The sequence below is a fragment of the Calonectris borealis genome, chromosome 18, assembly GCF_964195595.1.
Source record: "Calonectris borealis chromosome 18, bCalBor7.hap1.2, whole genome shotgun sequence".
Taxonomy (NCBI): domain Eukaryota; kingdom Metazoa; phylum Chordata; class Aves; order Procellariiformes; family Procellariidae; genus Calonectris; species Calonectris borealis.
This window is the reverse complement of record NC_134329.1, coordinates 2,587,493-2,610,562: the sequence shown is the minus strand read 5'-3', so window position 1 is coordinate 2,610,562 and position 23,070 is coordinate 2,587,493. Positions and strand designations below refer to the sequence as shown.

The 23,070-nt window shown below is 37.5% G+C and overlaps 1 protein-coding gene across 2 annotated transcripts in view; it reads right to left on the bottom strand.

The window, feature by feature from the left end:
* Window positions 1-23,070, bottom strand: part of MED13L (mediator complex subunit 13L) — a 203,286-nt gene that overhangs the window by 51,925 nt on the left and 128,291 nt on the right. For both annotated transcript variants that reach the window (XM_075167253.1, XM_075167254.1), the window contains 3 exons: window positions 5,200-5,345; window positions 3,590-3,784; window positions 3,015-3,206 (listed from right to left, as the gene is read on the bottom strand). In XM_075167253.1, coding sequence (XP_075023354.1) covers window positions 3,015-3,206; window positions 3,590-3,784; window positions 5,200-5,345 — 533 coding nt within the window. The remainder of the gene's footprint in view (window positions 1-3,014; window positions 3,207-3,589; window positions 3,785-5,199; window positions 5,346-23,070) is intronic.

Genomic DNA, 23,070 nt, shown 5'->3' with positions numbered 1-23,070 from the left:
GTAGCAATATGTTTCATTACATACGTTAGATGCAATCATGGAAAATATGGTTGAAAGAGACCCGAAGAGATCATCTAGGGCATCCTCTGCTTCAAAGCTGGAACAACATATTTGACAAACACCCCCCCCCACAACAAACCCCCCAAAAATCCCAGCAACCCACCCACTTCTCTGCTAATGGAAATTCTGTAGCTTCCCACTAGCCAATTTATTCTAACACTTCATTATCCTTCCTCAGAGAAAGTTTTTCCTCATGTTTAACGTAGTTTTGCTTTGCTCTAGTTTAGGTTCATCACATACTGGTTGCAGAGGAAAGATTATTCTTTTCTCCTTTTATGTCTCTGAAGACTGTTACACTGTCTCTCCTTCAAATTTCTCTTCTCTAGACTAAACAACCTCAATTCTTTCCATCTTTTCCTGTAGGTCCTGTTTGCAGAATCTATAATCATTCTCACTGCACTTTTCTGGACTCCATCCAATTTGTCCACATCTTTAAGTGTTCAAAACTGGACATAGTACTACAACCACATTTTTACTAGTATGGGGTAGAACGGAAGTATTATTCATGTGCCTCAGACTAATCCAGTTTATGTATCCATTTACTGATTCTGAACTACATGACATGTTTTTCTAATCCATTTCTCCAATTTTTCAAGGTCTTTTAAAATGGTCTATGATATAAAGGAATCCTTTCATTGTTCGCTGGAGAGGCACCCCTCTGATACAATTTCATATTGCCCTCAAACAATAGCAGAAATCAAACAGAAACTGTGACTGCCAGACTGGACAATATGAACACTTTCTAGATATTAATAGTTTATAAATATTCTAAAATAGAATCCCCTTGTGATATTGTACAAGTTTAATAGGGATCCAAAAAATTTAAAAATACAACAGCACATTAAAATATGCATCAATATTTCAATAGAGATTGTTATTTAGAAGTTGATTGTCTTGCTTCAGTTAGTTAAAATAAGCAAAAAGCTTATTAGTAACTATCAGTTGCCTTGAAAAACACTATTCAAAGTGACTTTAAATCTCACATTCTGTATTATTAGCAGTAAATACTAAATACTTTGATTGTCTTCATATACAGGCACTGTTCACGGACAAGTGAATCCAGACATGTACTTCCATGGCAATGAAGCTGATGATGATTAGTTTTCTTTGCATCAAGATTGATCCTCTAGATGTGACAGAACTATCTAATAAAGGCTAAGCTAGCTTGGTAGCTCCTTGCTGCCTCAGTGAGGGTGTAACAAGGATTCTTTATCCCCATCTGCCTGCACAGTTTCACAGAAACTTGTAGGAACTTCAAGTCTTCGACACTTCTATTGCTCTGTGAAAGTTGGTAAGCATTAATCAACAAGTTCAAAAAAAGTACAAGTTTAAGCAGAAGAAGGTTGCCCAGTGGTGAGTGGTCTCTAACGATTTTGCTAATGTGACTCAAGTCACAAAATCTTCTGTGAACTGAGAACTCAATTCCAAATAATAGTCATTTGCAAAGCATAAAACATGCCAGTACTTGTCAAATTATTATTAATAAAGTTTACAAGGAGACGCTGAGAAAGCTGGGGGAGGAATCTTATCAATGTATACAAATACTTGTCAGGGAGAATAGAGAGGATATAACCAGCAGTATCCAGTGAAAGGATAAGAGGCGATGGGCATAAACTGAAATACCGTAAATTCCATCTAAACGTAAGAAAGAACTTTTTACTGTGAAGGTGGTCAGCCATTGGAACAGGTTGCCCAGAGACGTTGTGGAGTCTCTGTCCCTGGAGATATTCAAAACCTGATGGGACAATGTCCTGAGCAACCTGCTCTACCTGACCCTGCTTTGAGCAGAAGGGTTGGATAAGACAATCTCCGGAGGTCCCTTCCAACCTCAACTATCTTGTAATTCTGTTAGGAACTGGCAAGTCTGTAAAGAGCAAGTTCAGAAGACAATCTCCACAGAAAAAAAATAACTAGTTATAAACATGCCTTCAAAACATTTTTTGAGGGGGGGCGGGAAATCACTGAATTTCTTTTTTCTATATCAGATACTTCTTTTTTTTTTTTTTTTCTTTATTGTCTTAGAAGTTTGCACTCAAACAGACGTTTGACTCCTCTGTTCCTTAGTTCTCATTTGAAATTGCAGTCCTGAATCTGTTACAGCGTAACCACACTGACAGCAACTAATCTTAAGGTCTTGTCTGTATTCCAGATGATGACAGGTTATAGATAATTTATTTTCATTTCTGAGGAGCAACAGGATATACATATTCATTTCAACGAAGCAAGATATTAAGGATCTAGTACCCCACATACCAAGTATTTGGATGGCTTCTGAGATTAGAACTACTATGGATGCAAATACTTGAAAGGGGCATACTCTACCCAGACGTAATGCACTTGCAAATATTACGCAGCACTCCATTTGCCATCTGCATATGATGCAAGCTTACGTCAGACCTCATCTGGGAAGCCCAGCTCCTTCTTACAGTTCCAGAGACTTACGCATTTCTTTTGAATGGCCCTTAATTAAAACCCAACTGTGTTGGGCAAAAAGAGTAGCTAGCATTTGCAAATTTTTATTATACCAACATGAATGCTTAGTTAAGTGCTGTATTTCTAGCTCTTTACAAAAAGAGGTACATATTCTTGTATGTTCACTGTACTCTTGCACCGCAATGAATCCTCCCAACACAAGAAAACCAACACTTCATAAACACTGGCAAAATCTAAAACACTGTCAGAATCTAGTCTGTCAGGCACTACTGCACAAAGATAATGCAGTTATAGAAAATGGAGTTTAACTGAATTCACAAAGTTTTGTTTAAAGATGTGTCCTCTTCCAGGGCGTTTAAAGCGTTGGCTTTCATTTACCACAGACCTACAGAGAAAGTCCTCTCCTAACTTTCAGTCTATTGCCTGTCTTTAATCTGCTACTGTTCACATACTTATCCTCGCTTATCATGAGCTATGCAAAAATGAAAGCCTGACGCCAGCCTCCTAAGTTTATTCCTTACCCATAACGGCCTGCTCTGGAGAAGTGGGTGGAGTGAGTGGCATCCCACAGGTACTAGCAGGATCTTTCATGCTTCCAAGCCCCTGCTGTCCCACATTTATATGGCCTCCAGTATTGGCAGCGTTTTGTGACATGGGGATGTCACTCTGGGAGATGAGAACAAAGGCAGAAGGATATACCATCCTTACACCACCTACAAAGAAATGGAAAAACAGAAGTCTTAAATATACCTGATAATCTCCAGCAGCCCTAGCTACTTCAACTTGTTTTCAATGTCAATTAGACAAAACTTATTATCTGAAATATAAAGAGCTAAGGAATTTCACATACTAGTGTACATCTAACCCTCTGTAACCAGTACAGAGCTGAAACAAGTAGCTTGATACTGTGATAATAGCATGTGGGATACAGGGAGTACAGAAGCTTGAGGCAAGATAACTAGTCAGATGTTCCAGTGTCAAGAGAGCTACAAGAGAAGATAGGAAAATTATAATGGCTGTTTCTGATTAATTAGATTTTTTTTTTTTTAAATCACGTGGAGGAAAATAATCCTTTAGGCAGAATACTGAAACTTACCAACAATGACTTCAACTGCCACAGGGAAATCGTTGTCATATCCCAACTCTTCTTCCTCTTTCATGCCTTCTTTTTTCTTCAGCACCATAGGGTAAAAATACTGCCATTCCTCCATCAATTTACGAGTTGCTGGGTCTGACATCTTGTATGACTGGCCCGTGAGTGTACCATTTAAACCATAAGGACTCACCAAAACTGCAAAGTAAGAAACAACAGTCCCTACAGCATGAATATTTCAGCTATGCATCAGCCAGTCTCTGCCTCTCTAGCTTGAGTCACTGTTCCATTCGCATGCTGATTTAAGGTTCTGTCTTCAGGGGAAAGCTACTGCAAAATCAGGTAAGGGTGTGAATTTAAAGCTATATTACGCTGCACTAGCTTCCTGTACAGCCATCCTTATTGAGCTAAAAATGGACCTTTTTCCAGTTTAATTTAATCATTTCCACAACAAACTAATCTAAGCGTACTGAAACAGCACTCGCTATGGCAAAGGGATGACCATACATGGAAGTAATAGAGGATAGATATTCAACAATAGGGCTTTTACCAGGAACATATGGTACTGGAGATTTCTCAGCATTAAAAAGTATAGAGATAACAACATATGAAGACGACTACAGTCATGACAAATAAGGAGATCTAGTTGCTCAACAACAGGTATTTCCATTCAGACTCAATTTTGCTTTTAGTCATATTTGATTTGAGAGAGTAATGAATTTAGCTCACTCAAATAAAACCTTCTATGCTTTAAGTGTCTGAGCCTCTGTCAAAACTTTACATTTAGAAATAAAATGTTTTTCAATAAAGCTTCTATAAATTAACGTCTCTATAAATGCTCATTTTATAAGTCTCTGGGTGTTTCTTTACTGTATGTTTAATTTTATAAAGACTTCTTGCTTTAATTGCTTTGAAGTTATAATTTCAGACTGTAGTAAAGACCGTATTGCTCAATGACTCAAATACTCTTAAATTTTTTTTGATGCATTGCACCACAATTGCATCATGAATTTAATAAGCCATTAACTTAATTCTGTAAAACCCTAATTTCTCACACCGGCAAATAAATAGTGACAGATACTTCAAGTTTCTCCTTGTTTCTGATACATTTTCACACACATCCCCTTTTTTTTTAAAAAAAAACCAACAAAACAGAACAAAATAGTTGACAATCGATGAATGAAAAGTACTCCTGAATTAGATAAGCTTAGTATTTGTATTCACGTAGCATTGAAGTTACAGATTTGAGCCCACTGACCTAGATACCATGCAAGAAAATTGAATCAGTGCACTCACTTTCTTAAACAACAAGTCTTTTCAAACAAAAATGATTAATTTCTTTGTTTTATTTACTATATGCATGTACCTTTAAAAACAATGTTAATGAATAGAAAGCTCTGGAAAATTCCCATACCACTTATGGCCAGCTATAGTGCTGAAGTCCTAGCAACATTTTCCCTTATGCCCACAACTCCCTGAATAGAAATTGAACCCATTTGAAGAGTTACTTAATCTTACTTTATTCACCTCTGAAGAGAACATCACCAGGAGCGAAGTCCCTGCCACAGAGAAGTGAGGTTAAGCACACAAAGTTCCAAATCCATCTCACTTACCTTGGAACGGTGACGGTGAGGACTGGGCCATATGGATATGCTCTTCGTTGATCAGGTAGATTGGCTGGTGCTGAGCAATCTCCACACTTGTGCACACATTGCTTTCCCCATGAAGAAAGAATGTGAAGGCACACGACAAATGTTCACTGGAAGAGGGGGAAGACAAACGAGAAACAGATTTATTAGCATGTTAATGAACTCATAGGAGGTAGTGATTCCATAGCCTTAGAGGCCAAACCTATATTCTTCTGTTTTGTCACTTGTTGCTACTGAGTACAGGTTCATTGACTGATGAATAACCCTATATGACAGAATGACCTGTCACTAGACAGCTATCTGACAACGTTGGCACCTATCTCAAGGATTTGTTTTCCTACTTGTTTCAATTAATAAGATCATTCCAAACAAATGGGATTTTAACCAGGATTCAAGTAGTAAAAATAAGGGTCTTCAGAAAGAAAAAGGAATTCTTCAAAATTCACTCTGCAATGGGTTCTAGCTGAAAAGGAATAAAAAAGGAATAGGAAAGATGTTTGTTTAACACCTCAAGAGAACCTCCATTAAAGAAAATAAAAGCACATGAATATTACAAAAAGTTGAAAATGGTCTAAGATGAACCATGGATTTGCCACTGACGATTAAACTTAATTTGAAATGAATGGTATTTAAAATGTTCCCACTTTATTCTAGCCATAGAATGGCCTCCCATCATAGCTAACTATTTGCTTAAATATTCCTTGCCACAAAGCCACAAGAAAAAGAAAACAAAACACATTTCATGCTTTTTATCATCATTTTAATCAACTAAAAATTTACAGAGCTGAAGTGGTAATTATGCAGTAATTTTTCTGTCCAATACAATAGCTGCACAACAGCTTTATAGCTGTTGGCTTTGGCACTGGGCCAGCCATAATGTAACCAGTATTTTAAAGACAGCTTTTAACTACCTTCACCAAAAAGAAATAACACAGGCAACTACAGCAATTTCACTTTAAGTCAACCAACTGCTCTACTACTGTCAGCTACTTTTAAACAAAGGCACTGATGGTCTAAAATAGGAAGCTGTTTTAATCTCACTAAATCTCTGAACGATCCTACACATCATGTAGAACAACTTTTCATCCTGTACTACAAGCTACTCTTCTGTGAGCCTCAAATACTACCACAAAAATCCTGAAGAAAATGGTCAGCTGAGAAAAATCTGGAGAGAAAAGGTTACTTAAATGACAGATAACAACTAAACTTCCTTGGTGCTATCATCCTGTATTCAGTAGTACTTTGTAGCAATGATTTAATTCCATGAAATAAAAGGTTTCATTAGATTTCCATTTCACAGAAGAAAGAAATTTCACTATCATCAGTGTTGCAGAGGTAAATTGATCATTAATTTACATGGGGGGGGGGATGGAAGAAACAGGATATGGGACAAAATGGGTCATAAATTCCCGCTATTTCTATCCAGCTATCTTGCCCCAAGAAGGGAAAAAAAATCAATTCATGTAAAAAAAAATTGAACAACAGATTTCTGCACATACAAGAAATACAAAAATAAAAGCAAAGCCCAATTATTTAATCAAAACCCATTAGTCTCCTTACATAGGATGATAGCCCTTTGTATAATAAAGGTCTTAATAAATAAAAAAAGATGAGAAATCTGGTCTAAGATCAAGTGGAGACAATCTTTGCAAAGAGTTCAGCCTGCAGCAGGTCAGCCTTTCTAAAGCAGAGAGCAAAGCTATCTGTAAAGTGGTCATTTTCAACTCCTGTCTTTAGGATATTACACAGAAATCCTCCTCATTCTGCAAGCTTCCTACAGTGTTTGACTGTGAAAGTCTTGCTTGTCTTCTATTGAACTGAAGACAAAAATAGCCTTCGGGGACCACACAGGGACTCTTTCAAGTCTCTTGCAAAGTGGTCTGGCATGAACAAATCACGTGCAATCTTATGCAACATTCACAACTACCCATAAACACGGTGAGAATAAGAAATAGACAAAATCAGCATTTAAAAGACAAAAGATTCATTTGTTTTTGCAGGGAAGGGAATGCGTGCCAGTAACTTTTTCAACTGCGAATAAGCTAACACCAAAATTAATCATTAAGTTAAAAAAATTAAATAGCCTTGGACTAAAAGTGTGTACAACTAATTACAGGAAAAAAGAGATACAAATACAGTATTAGCCCATTTTACTTTCCTGCAAATATGACAGATTAAAGAATAATAGTAATGACTATTACTACTCATGATCAGCAATAAATACTTCATTAGTGAAAGATGGACCACCGTTAGTGAAAGATTTCTACCACTGGATCCAAAGTAAATCACGCTCAGCGATAGAAAGAGAACCAACAAATCTCATCCACTCAAGTATTCCTTTTCTTCAGACCACAGCTAACAACTCCTTACGGTGCCAAGCAGCTCTGCCGAGCAAGCAGGCCTGCAGCCGCCTGCGCAGGCCCAGCATGCAGCTTTCCTGCTCCCCTCCCCAGGCCTTACGGTGCGTTGCAGGAGAAGAACCGGTTGCATAAATCTTCTGCTCCCTCTGCTGCCAGAGTCATTGCTATAAGCTCAGCTTTCAAGACCAAAAATAATAAAGATCAAGGCCTGGGGACTTCCTACATTCCCAATAAGCTTCTGGCAGATTCCGAGTAAAATGTTTACTTTAGTAACAAATATGAATTTTATTTCAAGAAAATAGCGTCAGCGCCCTCTGTGATGTATTCCGCTCAGGCCCGTACATCCCAGCCTCCTGACATTCCTGTCTTTATACATTTCACACAATTCCTTAAATACCAAGCTGCAGAAGTCACTCTCGCTACAAATGTGGGACAGATCTCCAAACAAAATCCAAGTAGAAGACAACTTACCAAGCCAAAAACAGTCAGCCTTCAGAAGCAGACTGAGCACTGAGGCTTTACTTTTAATAACGATTTAGCTATAGCTCTACAGCGTACATCAAGACCTACATACTTCAAACCAAAGCTCTAAAATACATAAATTGTTCAGGTCCTCACTAGAGTCTTCCAACAGTGTTTTATCAACATCCACTTTTCTTAACAGACCTACTACTCTTTGTGCTAACAAAGGCACCGTAAAAAAGCTAAACACAAAATGCAGAGCAGACTAGAGTTTCTAAAAACGTTCAGCACCATGTTCAGACTGATTTTTTTAATTTTATTTAAATTTATTTCAATCTAGTTAGAAAACTGAAGCTGACAGGCTTTTGAGAATCCCCTCTACTATCTCGCCAGGTTTTTAAACTTACTCATTTCTGTACTCTTTCTTATCTCCCTGACATTCAAAATATCAGAAACCACCAGAGGCATGTGAAATGGCTTCCAAACTATTTCCCCTACTCTACAAAGTCTGTTGGAATACCTTGAGCTGTCAATTTACACCTGTTCAGAACAAGTACAATAATAAAAATACTACCCATTTTGGATAGCTGCATTATACATTTACTTTGCACGTATTAATGAATTACACAAGGAACAAAACTAGCTTCAGAATCATGGTTTTGAGCCTATACTGCTACCCAGAGGAAAGGAAGAAGGGACAAAGTCTCTGTAGGTGAAAGTGTGAAAGCAAGGTGACCGTCCTGAGCAAGCCACCAGACATTCCTCACCCTTACCAGGGGAGTACAACGTGCCACGTATTCCCCAGAAGAGGTTCCAAATCAGAAACCTGAATCAGACTGAAGCATCAAACGCATTAAAAAAAAAATAGGTGGGGGCATTTAAAATTATTTATGCCTTGCGTGTAGTATAAAGTGAAAATGCTTAGCCGTGTATCCATGAACGTAGTATGAAATATACTTCAGATGGATTAATTCAGCTACCTACCATTTAGGGTTTGAGGTTTTTAATTTCTTCCTTTCCTTGGTTTTTTTCAGGCATACAAACAGTGCCACAGAGACAGTGGTAGCTGCAGCAGTTTTCCATCAGAAAATTTCAACACAAACTTAAGTAAGACCTATTCTTTTCATCCTATTTTGTAAAAATTGGAAACATTTTAAAAGAATGCAAATCTGTAACGGTACTCTCGTCACACTACACAGGAATTGTTGTCTCCTTTTTACAGGTACCTTTTCAGAAACCTTTCATTCCTTTACAGGTGACTGATGGCTGCCTCAGTTAGGATGTCATCTTCCCAAACAGAATATACAGAACATATATAGAATATATGTTATTTCCAACTATAGCTGCAGTAAGGCCGAGGGCTGAAAAAAGCTGAGCACTGTGGTCTTGAGCCAGCAGAACACTTGAGCATAGACTTTCAAGAACATTTCCACTATATTCACTGAGAGAGACTTATGTGCTAAAATTAAAATAATTGTTTAAATAAAAGGCTTCTATTAATAGAAATACAAAGAAAACAAAAAAATAATCACTCTCCAATTACACAGTGACCAATATTCTGTGCTACTTCCCTTAATTTTATTTTGAATCTGTTCTTGGTGTTTAGATCCCTACCTTTTACAAGCAAGGAAATTGATAAGGAAAAACCCAAAAAAAGAAATAGCAATGTCATATAATCTTTTGTAACAAAAGAAGAAAAATCTATGTCCTTCTCCTAAGTATTGCAGGTATTTTTTTTCCCCATAACACAGAAAAAACTTCAAATAAAGAGTCTTTACATTAATCAAACCTTCAATTTGGCACCTAATCATCTGCAACTGATAACAGCTGTCTTTCAGATGATTCCTCTGGAATTTTCATTATCTTAAATAACCTTTGAGATGCCTAAAAATCTAGCTGAATACCTTGCCAATGTAATATTTAGGACCTCCAATAATCTTTATGAATGCCAATCCTCAGTCACTATAAATGACTTAAAGAAAATAACATTACGTTAAATTTACTTATATATAAAAATCAGATGAGGATTATGAAAACATGACTATGTTTAAACTACACAACGTTGGCAGAGAAAGGAGAACATCTCATGGATTTACGTATTTTTTCCATTTGTTAGTAAGTTTATATAAATACCCAATGGGAACTGCGCTAGTCTGCATTCAAACTTTAAAGAGATTATTTCCATACAAATAATCTCAATGAAAAAAATGCCAAGGTATTGCAATTCCAAATTGACTTTTGAACGTATGTACTAAATGTACGTCTGCGTGCAAAGTCAAACTGTACCTCATAACAGATTTCAAAATTTGGATTTGGATTGTCATTTTGGATGACAAATGTGGAAATAAATTACTTCAGGAAAATAATAATAATAAAATGCCAATAACAATTACTTTGGGATTTGAGGGGGCACCAAGAAGAATGTACAAAAAAACTTAAAAGAACATCACACATTTTTTTCCTTATTAGAGGGATATTCCAAAAATAGTTGTATGATATGAATTTAATCATTATTATTTTAATGATTTGAAATCATTCACTGAAAAGCGCTTTTATATTTTGAAAAACACTTGCTGCTGTGCAGCGTACAGTTTCTAAGCTAGGTTTCGTCCCAAATACTGCAACCTACTTACGCGCTCAGAAAGTGCAATGGGAAACAGATGACAATACTGACACTAAAGGTCACTTAGAAGAACATGATGAAAATTTGAGAATCCTGTATTTGTCCTGTTTTTAGAATAATTTCAAGGATGAGAATTTTTTAAATACTTATTTCTCTTTCGCTTTCCCTGCCACCAGGCAGCAATTGTCCATAAAGCCACTGACTCTGTACAATTAATTATATTTTATGACCAATAAACCGTATTGCTGTTCTAATTCCCCTCAAAATTAAGGTTGGGATCTGAAAGCCCTCAACTCACAGTTACCCCAAAATAGCTTTATCTAATCTCAGAAAAGAGGCAGCAGTAAGCCACATGCAGTAGGAAAACTGACAGTCATACCAATGAGACTAATCACTTGTTTGATGCGGACTATAAAGAAAGAGGGCATGAAAACGCTCTGCACAGATCTGGAACATAAGAGTAATAAATAAATCCCTTGAAATTTGTCTGAAGCAACAGGACAGTTATTGCAGGTCACAGTGGTGGTCTGGACAGGAGATGGCAGCACCTGGACACACCTGCAGTCAATAACACTCGAACAGGTGAGAGTAAATTAATAGTGCAGTATGAAAAGTACCTCTCTTAAATAATCTGGAAATAAATACCCTCAGTGAAGTCTGAATTTGAACAAGCTCCCACAACAGCCACAGACTGAATGTAATGGGAAGAGAGAAGAAAGGCCTCCTGCTTTGATTTTAGGGAAGTCAGACCTTCTGTTCCAATGCATAGTGGCCTATGCATTCTCCTTAAATGAGAGAAATGATGCACTCTCATAGCGCCCAGATCTCCAGTACGTTTCCCTAGGACATATGATAGTCCAGTTTAGGAACTACAGGGACCTGCTAAGCAGCTGTGTTAATAGACAAAGCTTCTTCACATATACGAAGAGAGCAAAAGAGGACCTGGAACTGACACTGCATCAATAGCAGCAAATAAAAAAGGCCAGGACACATTTTCTGACCCTTAAGGAAAATAGTATGTTCATATGGTAAAACCTCTTCATCCCCAAAGGGAGGCATTGTCCACGCTGATTTACTGGAAATGGTCCTTGGCTGTGCTACCCCCAGAACCTCTCCTGGGCATTGCTTTGGAAGAGTGCTAGCTGCCACTCCTCAAAGCCAAGTAGGGAGCGCGCAACAGTAAAGCAGTCTGGATAACAGCATGCCAGTTCTTGAGATCATGACCTGTCTGGTCTAATAAGTAGTGTATCTACAGTCTGAGAAGCAAAACATTTATGTGGCATTTCTCATGCTTGCAAGTAACCCCTCACATACTCTCTGCCTACCAGATGGACTTCGAACGTTGCCCAGGCTGAAATAAGACAAAGTTAGTTATTCAGAAGGCCAACTTCAGTAGTTCGCAATATATATTCAAGAAACGTGGCATAATTAGTAACAGTTTTTGCAGAAACCACAACTAAACCAGAAAAGAAAGCATTTCCAGACATGAGACAATTCCAGAGTTTTCTGGATACAGCAGCCTTCCAACAAATGGTAGGCAGCACAAAGCTGACCACATTTCTCTGCCAGGCACGAAACTCACATGGTTGGTTTCTCTACACCATGGCCTCAGATGCAGGCCCATACTCAAATATGTGAAACAGCAACCTAGAGCCTATTTCATGCTCTATAACTCCATATATTAACCACTGGTAATTGAGGACTGGCTGCCCAGCTGCATCCAACATATGCTGTGCGTTAGAGCTGGAGGGAGGGTTGCGGCACTGAACTGCAGCAGTACCTTCAGCAGGAGTTGTTTGAAGGCCAAGGAGGACCCAGCTGAAACCATGTGTTGCAGCCATTTCGCTATGTCACAGGACTTGAAACACCTCTTCTTCATGTGACACACGCTGTTGTCTCATGAACAAGGGATAACTGATACCGGGAGAAACCTGGTTACGCGGGGAAAACAATCTGGGCAGAAACGGTGACAGAAACAAAGTCACAAATTTTTGTACGGCAGAGAATAAGAATACAGGAGACCAAGTTGCAGATTAAATCATACTGCTTTGGCAATTACTCCTTTTCTCTTTCTTTTGTTGTCTCTTTTTCTCTCTCCCTCCCCCCGCCTCCTCCCTCCCAAAAAAAAGTGGGGGGAAGAGAATATTAGTTCCCAGAACTACCCAGGTCTTTTAATGATTGTATTTTATAAGCCAATACGTTGTCTCACATGTTCTGCTGGATTTTTTTTTTTAAATGTATGAGATGCACGCACAGAAACTTGGTATAAATATTAATTACCTTTAGTGTTTTTCCAGTGGTGGAGTATAGTACTAAGATAACAGTTTCACAATGCAGCAAGCATTTAGATAACATTATCTAAACACTTTCTGTGTTACAGACTTATTATCTCAACACTTCCTCAGTTGTCACCAACAAAACCTCTTGCCAAGGCTAATATATGCCTCACGATCGAGATTCTCTCCCTGATCCCATCTCTAATAACCTTCTATTCTTTTCTCGGTATAAACGTATGCACAAGATGACCTGCTAGCCTAGAGGGATACTGGAGTTTATACTTCAAATGGATACATCAATCTGCAGCATGACAGGGCCAACAGCAGTATGAACACCTCCAAGAAGTCAAGGGGAAACTGCTGCACATCACATTAGCTAACATTTTGAGGAGTAATTATATTGTAGTCTCTCTATGTACAAGACCTACTTCAAGTCTTTGCTGGAGGAAAGGTCACGTACAACGTACGTAACCTTTAATATGAACACAGTACAAACTGCTCTGCATTTTCTGCACTGGCTGTTTACGATGTCTTAGATTAAGATGGTTCCATGCTTGGTTTTTTTAATGACCTTAATAAAGATGGACTGGACTATATACAGAACAACGTAACAGGGCTTACACCCTCTAAGTAAATTATACTGTGCCAGTGCTCAAGCTTAGGAGAGAAGTTTTCACTTAGAAGATCACCGAGCTTTTGCCACACGGCTTCTGCAAGGAGGAACATGTTCTACAGCAATAGCAATCTCATTCTTTCCCTGAATCCTGTACCTATATAGAAATAAGCGTATTTTTACAATACATTAAAGCAGTGTTTAATATTTAGTTTGTTTTTTATTAATGGATTATTTAAAATGTTTAAGTAGCTCCTCCAGCATACTAGCATTGTGAGATTTTCTTCCATGTACAACTGAAGTAGCAGTTTTATTCCTGTGATCCTCAATGAAACACTATCCCATAGCAGGTGAAAATCTCCCATAAATATTCACAACAAAAACCTTACTTTGCTGTAGTAAATAAGTGTTGCATGTTGAACATGGAAATTTATTGATTTATTACTAGCTGCACATGTGTATATAATGTGGCTTGTCAAAATATGCTGTTCTAATCTAAAATTTGCTTCTCATTATTTTTAAGATGAACTGAAGTAATTCCTAGACTACTGATGGTTACTAAAGAAATAATCCAAAATAACACAACATCCCTGGATAATTAAATTAGGCAGCAGGCTGCCATGACCACTGCTACATATTTTTTTTTCTCTACATCCAGGGACAAATCCTGCTCTTCATATCAGTTAATACCAAAGGCAACATGGAGTAAGAAGGAAGGCTGAAAGTCTTCAAGTCTGGATCAAGGATAACGTTTATCCTGGTACCATATATGCGGAAATATGGGACAATGACACATGACACGAAAAGGTTGGTCAATACATCTCCTAATACAAAAATTAACCAGTTAAAATCAGAGTATGGCAATGCAGGTTTTTTTAGTTAACACGTCATGACTAGAAGCACAACCCATTCAAAACAACTTCCCATGATGCCTGCTCTGCAAATGGGACACGATTCATCTCTGTCACAGGATGCCACCTGCAGATCAAACTACAGGAATCAAACAGTACTACTAAATAGGTGAAGATTATGTGCGTCTTCCTACTAATACCTAGAACTTATGAGCACTTATGGCACTTCAGGTTAGAAAATATACTGTCTGCAGACAAGATTAGATAAACAGAGAAATAGTTTCCCTCTAACAGAAATTCAGATCACTTAAAAATTTTATGTGCTAAATTATGATTTTTTAATAAAATCCAGTTTTTACTAAATCTAATCATTACGAGACAAAATTGACAAAAAAAAAAAAAGGTCTTGTGGATCTATGAAATAAAACTTCTGCAATAAAATCACAACCAACATTCTTCCCTTAGCAGCAGGTAAGTGATGTACTCAGCACTATACCACAATGTATAGCTCCAGGCACTAATGATTACTGAATGCATTTTTTCTTTTTACATTTGTGTTACACTTCAGAATAGTGCTGATTTAGAACTACAACTATTTTGAATTATTTAAAATGTCAGTACGAAAAAATGATTCTGCAAGTTTGTCATATTCGTTATGAATATAAATTCACTGTGATAAGACACTGGATCCTGCCCTATTTAGGAAACACAGAAGTAGTTGTGACCATATTTCTATTGTAATACAGGATATAGGCTTTACAATAAAATAGAAAAGCATACCAAAAAAAGCAGCATGAAGGTTATTAAATGTACATTCAAGGTTAATGCTGAAATAAACACACATTTATCACTGGAAGTTCTGAGCTTCTTCAGATATACGTCCTTAAAAAAAATCAGGAACTTGCTCCCATCTGTATCAGTATTACCAGTTATTCTAAAAACAATAGTACCAGCTGGTAATAACTACAAAATTAATTATAATTAACTAAAAAAATGTCAGAATGGATGCAACCTTTCTTGCTTTAGCATACTCAAAATACTAACATCTGGAAAAACTGCATATAAAACTTCTAAAATCACTGCTGTTATCACCCTTCTGACATCTCTCTCTCCTTGTCTGAATCACTGCGTTTTCACACAGTGTTTGAAATGGACTCCTTTGGAAAATTCATTTCCATAGAAGATCTAATACTCTTTAAAACAGGAATGCAGCCAGATAAGCACATATATGCAAAGTGACACATAACTTATTCATGGCAGATGAATAAGTTACATGTTAAGTTACATGTGGTATCTCCAAAATAGCCCTCTTTTTGTGCTGTTAGTCTTAGCATTTTATTAAATACCATACAGGCATAAAATCACCTCAGAACTGTCATGAGCAGTTGTGCTCTAGAGACCAGGACTGAAAAAAACCCTTTTGAATATTAATAACGTAAAACTCGAGAACAAACCTGACTAGCACTGATGGAGGTTCGCCAGCCAACTATTCCATTTTTTCAGCCTAAGGCATAAACTAACCTTTTCTTAACAGCTCAGTACTGCAAAGTTTAAACCCTGGGTCTCCTTAAATTTAAGCTTTCCTTGGTAATTTTATCACAGATAACACAGCTATCAATTACTTCGTCTCACAAAGTGAGCTGTATGAGAATCATTGACTGGCACAGTTGTACAATGATTCATCTGTGGGTCACAGACCCCCATATAGCTGAAGCTTTGGAAAAAGGAGGCTTCCCCTTACCCCCCATAAAGATCCTTTCAGCAGTCATAAAGTGGATAAAAAGATCATCCTTTCCACCAATATTTGTCTCATGCTGCTCTAGAATTAGCAGCTGTTGCATGCTGGCAATCGGTGGGCTACTGAAATGTCCAATACCAGGCACCTATTCAGCCGTGCCACCTAGGCTCTGCCGGACATCTTACCATGAAAGCAGAGTCCTCCTACCCCTCTGGAGAAAGGGGGAAAGAGTAAGGGAAACCTTGAGAGGTTTGACATCTGATACATGACAGGCACTAGCATGTATTGAACAAGTCAGTCTGTAGAGTCTGGATGATGAAAATAAGACAACTTTTTTCAAAGTAAGTTAGCGTAGTTTTCAATATTACGCCCTAATTGCACTAGTTGTATGTTAAGTCAAGTTAGTGATGTAATCATGTTCAGTTTATAAACAAAAAGAATATTTAACTCACAGGTAGGTAAGAGTATCAAACCATACTGACATTAGGAGCTTCATTTTCATAAATTAATACTACTCTAGGAATAAAGCCACAAGTCATTATCGGTCCCTTAGTAATCGTGTTAGACGATTCTTTTCTCCTCTGTGTCCTTGTCGCACAGGTTCACTCAAAGCCACAAATAAGTTTGTCTCCACATCTTTCCTCTGTATTCTACTAGATTCAAAACCGCACATTCTTGAACAGACTATTAACATGGGATAATACAGAATTTCCTTTATAACAAAGTATCAAAAATTACCTGAATTCTGTCTTGATGGTTACATCACAATTAGCTCTGAAAGCTAAAAATTTAAGATGTTTGATAATATGTTTTGCCTTAAAATGGCTTTGATCTCAATAGCAATTTGTTAGAAATGATTACTCTCAATACCCCCATAACTTGAAAGAATACTGTGAAGTAGATAAGCATTACTGTATGTATTTTTATAGGGCCACTGTATAATGATGTCTGCAAAGTCTGAAATACCACATTATTTGTTTATATAATACATGTAGCCCTCTTTGTACAAATAACACAGCTCTGAGTTTTTCAGTAACCGACAAAACACGTTGTCAGTGTGGGAACACCTAGTTGAAACAACTACCACAGTACTGTTCGAACAAGGCTGGAGAGACCTAAAAAATTAAAAAATACGAGAACAAAACCAGCTGTCAACTACTCTATAACAACCCTAAATAGAAGGTACAAAGTATAAGGGGAAATAATACGTGAACATAAGACGATTCTCAGATTGCTAACAGCATGAGGAAAGAAAGTGAAGCAGATAGTAAGACACTGCCACTTAAACACTCCTGCCTGCATCATGTCTTTACATACAGGGAGGGGTTGTGTGCAGTTTTAAAATTATTTTGTCCAAAATCTTCAAAGATTGTAAGATCATTGCACATAAATACTAAAAATGGGGCTCAAAAATAATGAAAACTGAGATCTCATAAAAGAAGAGACAAATGTTTCTTATAATAATAGAATCCAACTTTTTAAAAAGCAGTCGCCTTTTTCATTCCTTTTTGACTAATTTAAGCAGCACTGCCACGGCAATATCAAGCCATAGTAACTCACAAGTTAACAGACACTACAATTAATTTGCTGTGTCTCAATTTAAATTACTTTTTTGCTCAGTCACAGAGATGCTCTCCAGACACGCACACAGGCTCTTTATCTAACCACAGTTAAGATACCAGACCACAAATACATAGCATACTTTTGACGTTATAAAAACACAAACACAGGACAGCAAATGCCACTCCTCTTCTTAGCAAGGCCTCTGAACACACGCTTATTTTTCCTGTCTGCTAATCTAGGTTAATGCACCCTTCTTCCGTTCACCCCCATGAAAGCTGAATGCTATTATCCAGTGTAGCATTATATTAGATTAAGGCCATTCAAAAAGGATATTCTTGAAAAAATATAGCAAACTGGGAGGGAGAGAAGGGACATAAGCTCATACTTTGGTGTCATTAAGTTCACTGAAGATGAAATTACATTTATCAGTTTCATTCACGAAGCAAGTACATCAACAGGGGGAAATGTGGTTATTCAGTTTCTTCAACAAAAAAAATATTGTTCTCGAAATCTAAAAACTACTAAAGCAGTTTTGATTTGTGCTTTCAAACAGCTGCTTACCATGGGCACCTCAGGGGAAAAGTAGAAGTAAAAACATATCATGAGTTTTATGTCATAGATTCACACAACCTTAAAAAAATTCAGTGTCATCAGGTATTAAACCCACGTACCCATTTTCCAGTATCAGCCAGTTTTTAGTTTTTCTGGCAGGTAAACTTCAGCATTGGGAGCTCTCCAGTGAAGAAGCAGCCATGCTCTTAGAACATGTAAGCTAGGTAACTTCTAGATCAATTTAAAAATGACAACTGGAAACAGGATTTGCAAGTGCTGGAAGACTTGATTCCCCTCTATGTCCATTTCTCCCCCAGAACAAATCTTCTGATACCTTTACATGATTATAAACCTATGATAATAACCCATGAACATGAAGAGATATGAATCTTGATGGAGAGCTTTTAATATGCCTAGGACTTGCAGCTAAACTCTTAAATTTGGCGGGAGGACAGCACTACTGTAAAATGAATGCCTTTTTTGTCCCCTAAAAGAAAGAAACCTCAACTATACCTTGACTGAATCAAAAACAAAAGAAAACAAAACAACACACACAAAAACCCAAAACCAGAAAGCAAAGCAAAGTATCTAACTCTCTCTACATTTCTTTGTACTGCACACTTGCTCAAGTACCAAGGACTAAGTATTTGATGTCCTTCTATTAAAGAGCCCAAGGTTTAATGAGTTACAGAATGGACCCAAATTTTTAAGAGACCTGAACCCCATTCATTTTACAGTATGGTTTCAGAGAAAATTTGTTATTCTTTGCTGTACTGTCTGTAAAAAAGACTGCAAAAGATGTAAATACCTACTAATATACATTTAAATTCATGCTGTAAGCCTGTTACCAGCTGTCCTTTAGGAGGATGGTTGCACAAATTTCACGTGTCCATTATGTAGTATGATCACAATTAACGGAATAAATTTTATGATTCAAAACAATATTAAGCAACATGTAGAAAACACTAAAACCATGAAAAATGCATTAATTTATTCATTGCCATGCATTTGTGATCTTTCCACTTTCAGAGTACAGTTTAATTGACTAGTTTAGAGATCAATTAATCCCTTTACATTTAAGTCAATCACTGAATCCTCTCCAAATAATTTAGCTTCTACATGCTGACTCCCACTTGATGTCCCTGGAGAGTGAATGCACAGGTGGCACACAAATCACATTTAGTAATAGAGAAAGAACCGCATTAGCAGGGGTATGAAGTATTAAAAATAAAGAACTCACGATTCAGTCAACCATATTCACTCTCTGTTCTCTAGTGCTCCAGTCCCAATCATATCCTGAATGTTTTTTTTTTTTAAATGACAATTGCAGGTCCCAGATAATTATTTTAATTTTCATTAGTTTCTAGTCCTCATCTACCTACTGCTCCTCTCTTCTCTCAATATAGTTCTGCAGGCTTTTCTCTGTGTCACTTAGTCTTCTGCTCTTCTATCTTTTGTATTTGTAAGTTAATGCTAAATTGGCCTGAATTAATTCGGGAAGATAACGTCTTGTTTACCCTCTCATTTCTTGATTTGAAAGCCCAAAATTTCAGGTTCTGTAATAACCATCTTCTTTCTAGGATTACCCTTCTGTAATGAGGATTTCATTTCTTCTTGCCAAGCACACGTACATAGTTTAACTAATTTAGTCACACTATATCGCTTCATCTCACTTTATAAAGACCATAACTTCATTTCTGTATGAGGTACAGGAAAATAATTTGGTACCAAAGATAGGGAAAGCTGGATCTGTCAGCCAAGGAGATCATTACTCGGATGGGTAACAGAGGTATTGGGCATCATCCCAAACCAGGAAACTCCACCAACACAATCTTAAGAGGGGGAAAAAAAAAAAAAAAATAGAGTTTTTGGCCTATTAAAGCCACTCACAATCTCACCAATATTAGAACTGGATAGGACATTTTACCTTCCCACAAAATAACACATTGAAGGGTATCAGAATGAACATGGGATTTCTCTATTTAAACAAAAAGGTACATTTGACAATGAGTCAAGGAGCTCACCTTTTCTATAAGCTGCCCAATCAAGCAAAAAGTTTGAAAAGAAAAATTATTTCAAATAAACTGCAGTTAAAAACACCTCCTGAAACCACATGAAGCTCAAATGAATAGAAATTAAAGGAAAATACTATTTCCGTACATCAGTCCAAGATTTGTTGTATTTTAAACATTTACATAAACATATGAGAAACAAATTATCTGAAAACTCAAGAAAGTATGTTCCAAGAACACAATTCAAGAAAATCACATGAGAAGGAAAAATAATTATTCTGTCATCCTAAATGCAAGATTTCTTTTTTTTCAGTTTCACCAAGTAATCTTATAATATAAACTATTTCCTCCTTAGTTTTTCCCTTGAATTAAGAACACGTTTCTGTCTGAAACTGCTGCTAAAATGAAAAAAAAAACCACCACCACACACAAAAACATTTCTGCGGTGAGAAGTATTTTATATAAATGCCTGGCATACCAATTATGTGCCTTTGCAAGAATGAAACTACAAATACTGCTGCAGAGGACGCTTAACCAAACAGAGAGCTCTCATGAACAGCACCCATTCACGCTGGGACACTCTGAAACAAAACGACCACCAGAGAAAGGAAAACCAGCATCATTTATTCATCCTCAATCTTTAGCTGCCATAAGCAGTTACTGATTTCCCCATTCTGAAACACACGAGAACTTTGTGCAAACCCTAAGTAGGCTTAGTCTCTTTAAAACCAGCGCCTGTGCCTTGGCCTATATTGCCATCTATACTGCTGACTCAGGATCTCTGCCAGTTCAAACAATTCCTTAGGCAGGAATGTGCTGCAACCATCAATTTTGCCCTGAATTCTCACCCACGTAGAGAAATGAAATGGTTGAAACTTTAGGCTAGTTCTGTGATGCTAGCTATTGTGAGGGCACATATTTGTTTGCAAGTGAGAAACAACGCCGTTCAAAATGACGACAATCCAAAAATGGAAACAAAATTAAAGAAATTACTCCAAGAGCTGGCTTAGTCTATTAATTACCATGCAGAAAGAACACTACTCTTGCACGTGTATAGGCATTGTGTGCAGAGAGCTACATACATGTTATTCTGAGCTTCAGTGGACAATGCAAAGTATTGCTACACATAAGTAACACGCGGAAAAAAGACGTAGTTTGCCCTGATCTTCAAACCAGCCTCACCAGATGAAGTACTGAAAGAGAATCTAAATGAAAGGAAAAGCTGAACTCCATAAACTGTACGTGCAAGCTATTATAAGGTAAAGTAGCCATACTTACACATACCTCTGAAGTCTTTACATTGCACAAGGTTCACGAAACTTTTCTGAAAACCCCGAAGACTTCATTATTTCTAACAGGTCACTGAGATTTGGCAGGATTTTCCTCAAGGTCAGAAACATTCTCTTCATGCTTTCAATTAAACACTATTAAATTTTGACTGAATTATAGGGTGAAGAAAAAATAAATAACCACTTCCCAATTCTGGTTCCTCCTCCCCCCGCCCAGTAACTTGACAGCCTGCCAAAATTTCTGAACATTTAAACTCAAGTCCATGCTACAGCTATTACCATTACCATCCTATTCCTGAAGAATCCAGAAACAGAGAAAACACAGGTGTTACCAGTAAACGTGGGAGAAGGGAAATGAGTTAGACTGAAATCACACTGATATCCCTTAGTATAGTCTGCAGCTTCAGGATCCAAGTTTTTTCAGTCTAGCCTATAGAAAACGTCTCATACCATAATTAATAAAATGGAACCGAAAGAAAAGGAGTTGTACATCCATTTCCTCTACTCTCATTTTTTAAGCTTCTCACTCTTGCAAGTCATATTAAGCAGTGCCTCACCAGCTATAAAGCACACACAGAGTTTATTTATAAGCTATTTTGACAGATGAAAAAATCTTCACCCCCAAAGAATGAACTTCCACTGATCCACATTGTCCCTCTGAAAGAACCTATCATAACTTTGTCTAATGCAAGGTCGTTTGTTTAGATGTACATCCCCAGTCAATGGCCGACATGTTATGTTTTATACTACTGTGACTTGCTATTTCACTAGAGCTCAGAATGAGCAAGGCAGCCCGAGAATATTTTTGTTGGTAGTTCAGAATTCCTGGAATGGTTCAGGAATCACTCCTGCGAGTCTTCCCAGCACCTTTATTACCATGGAAAAGAGCAAGTGCTGTTGTAAAGAGCAGACAATTGGAAATAACCCAAGATACTGAAAGGAATGGTCGCACAACATCAGCAAGAGCCTCTGTTGTCTCTTCAAACTTTGGTCTCTATATTGGCACATCTTTCCCTCTGCGTGTGGACAATTATTTTATGCAATGCGCAGCCTCACCCAGTACTCAAACTGCTCTCTAGAGCTATCCATCAGCCCTGAGCTGTCTGGATCCACCACATCCCAGCGTATGTTCTATCCTGGTATCCCTCTGCTCCAAAGGAAAGAGAGCTAACAGCAGAAAATAGAAATTGCTCAGCAACACTGAACTGCTCTTTTTTCACCCCTGGCATCTGAAGACAGGCAGAGTCTTCACAATATTGTGTTTACATGCCCTATGAAGGGGGGGGGGGTCACTTCTTTTTGAAAATATTCTGGTAAATGGTGGGATTGTTCACCAGTCTGATTTCTATCAGGAAACACGAGAAGGTTTTTGAAGATGCGAGTACAATAGGCTGCATAATCTTAACACTGTTCCCACAGAGATGTCAGGCTTCCATCGCGCACTTAAATCGCTGTCTGCACATAGACCTTTATCAAGCTCCTTTGTTTTAGCATAA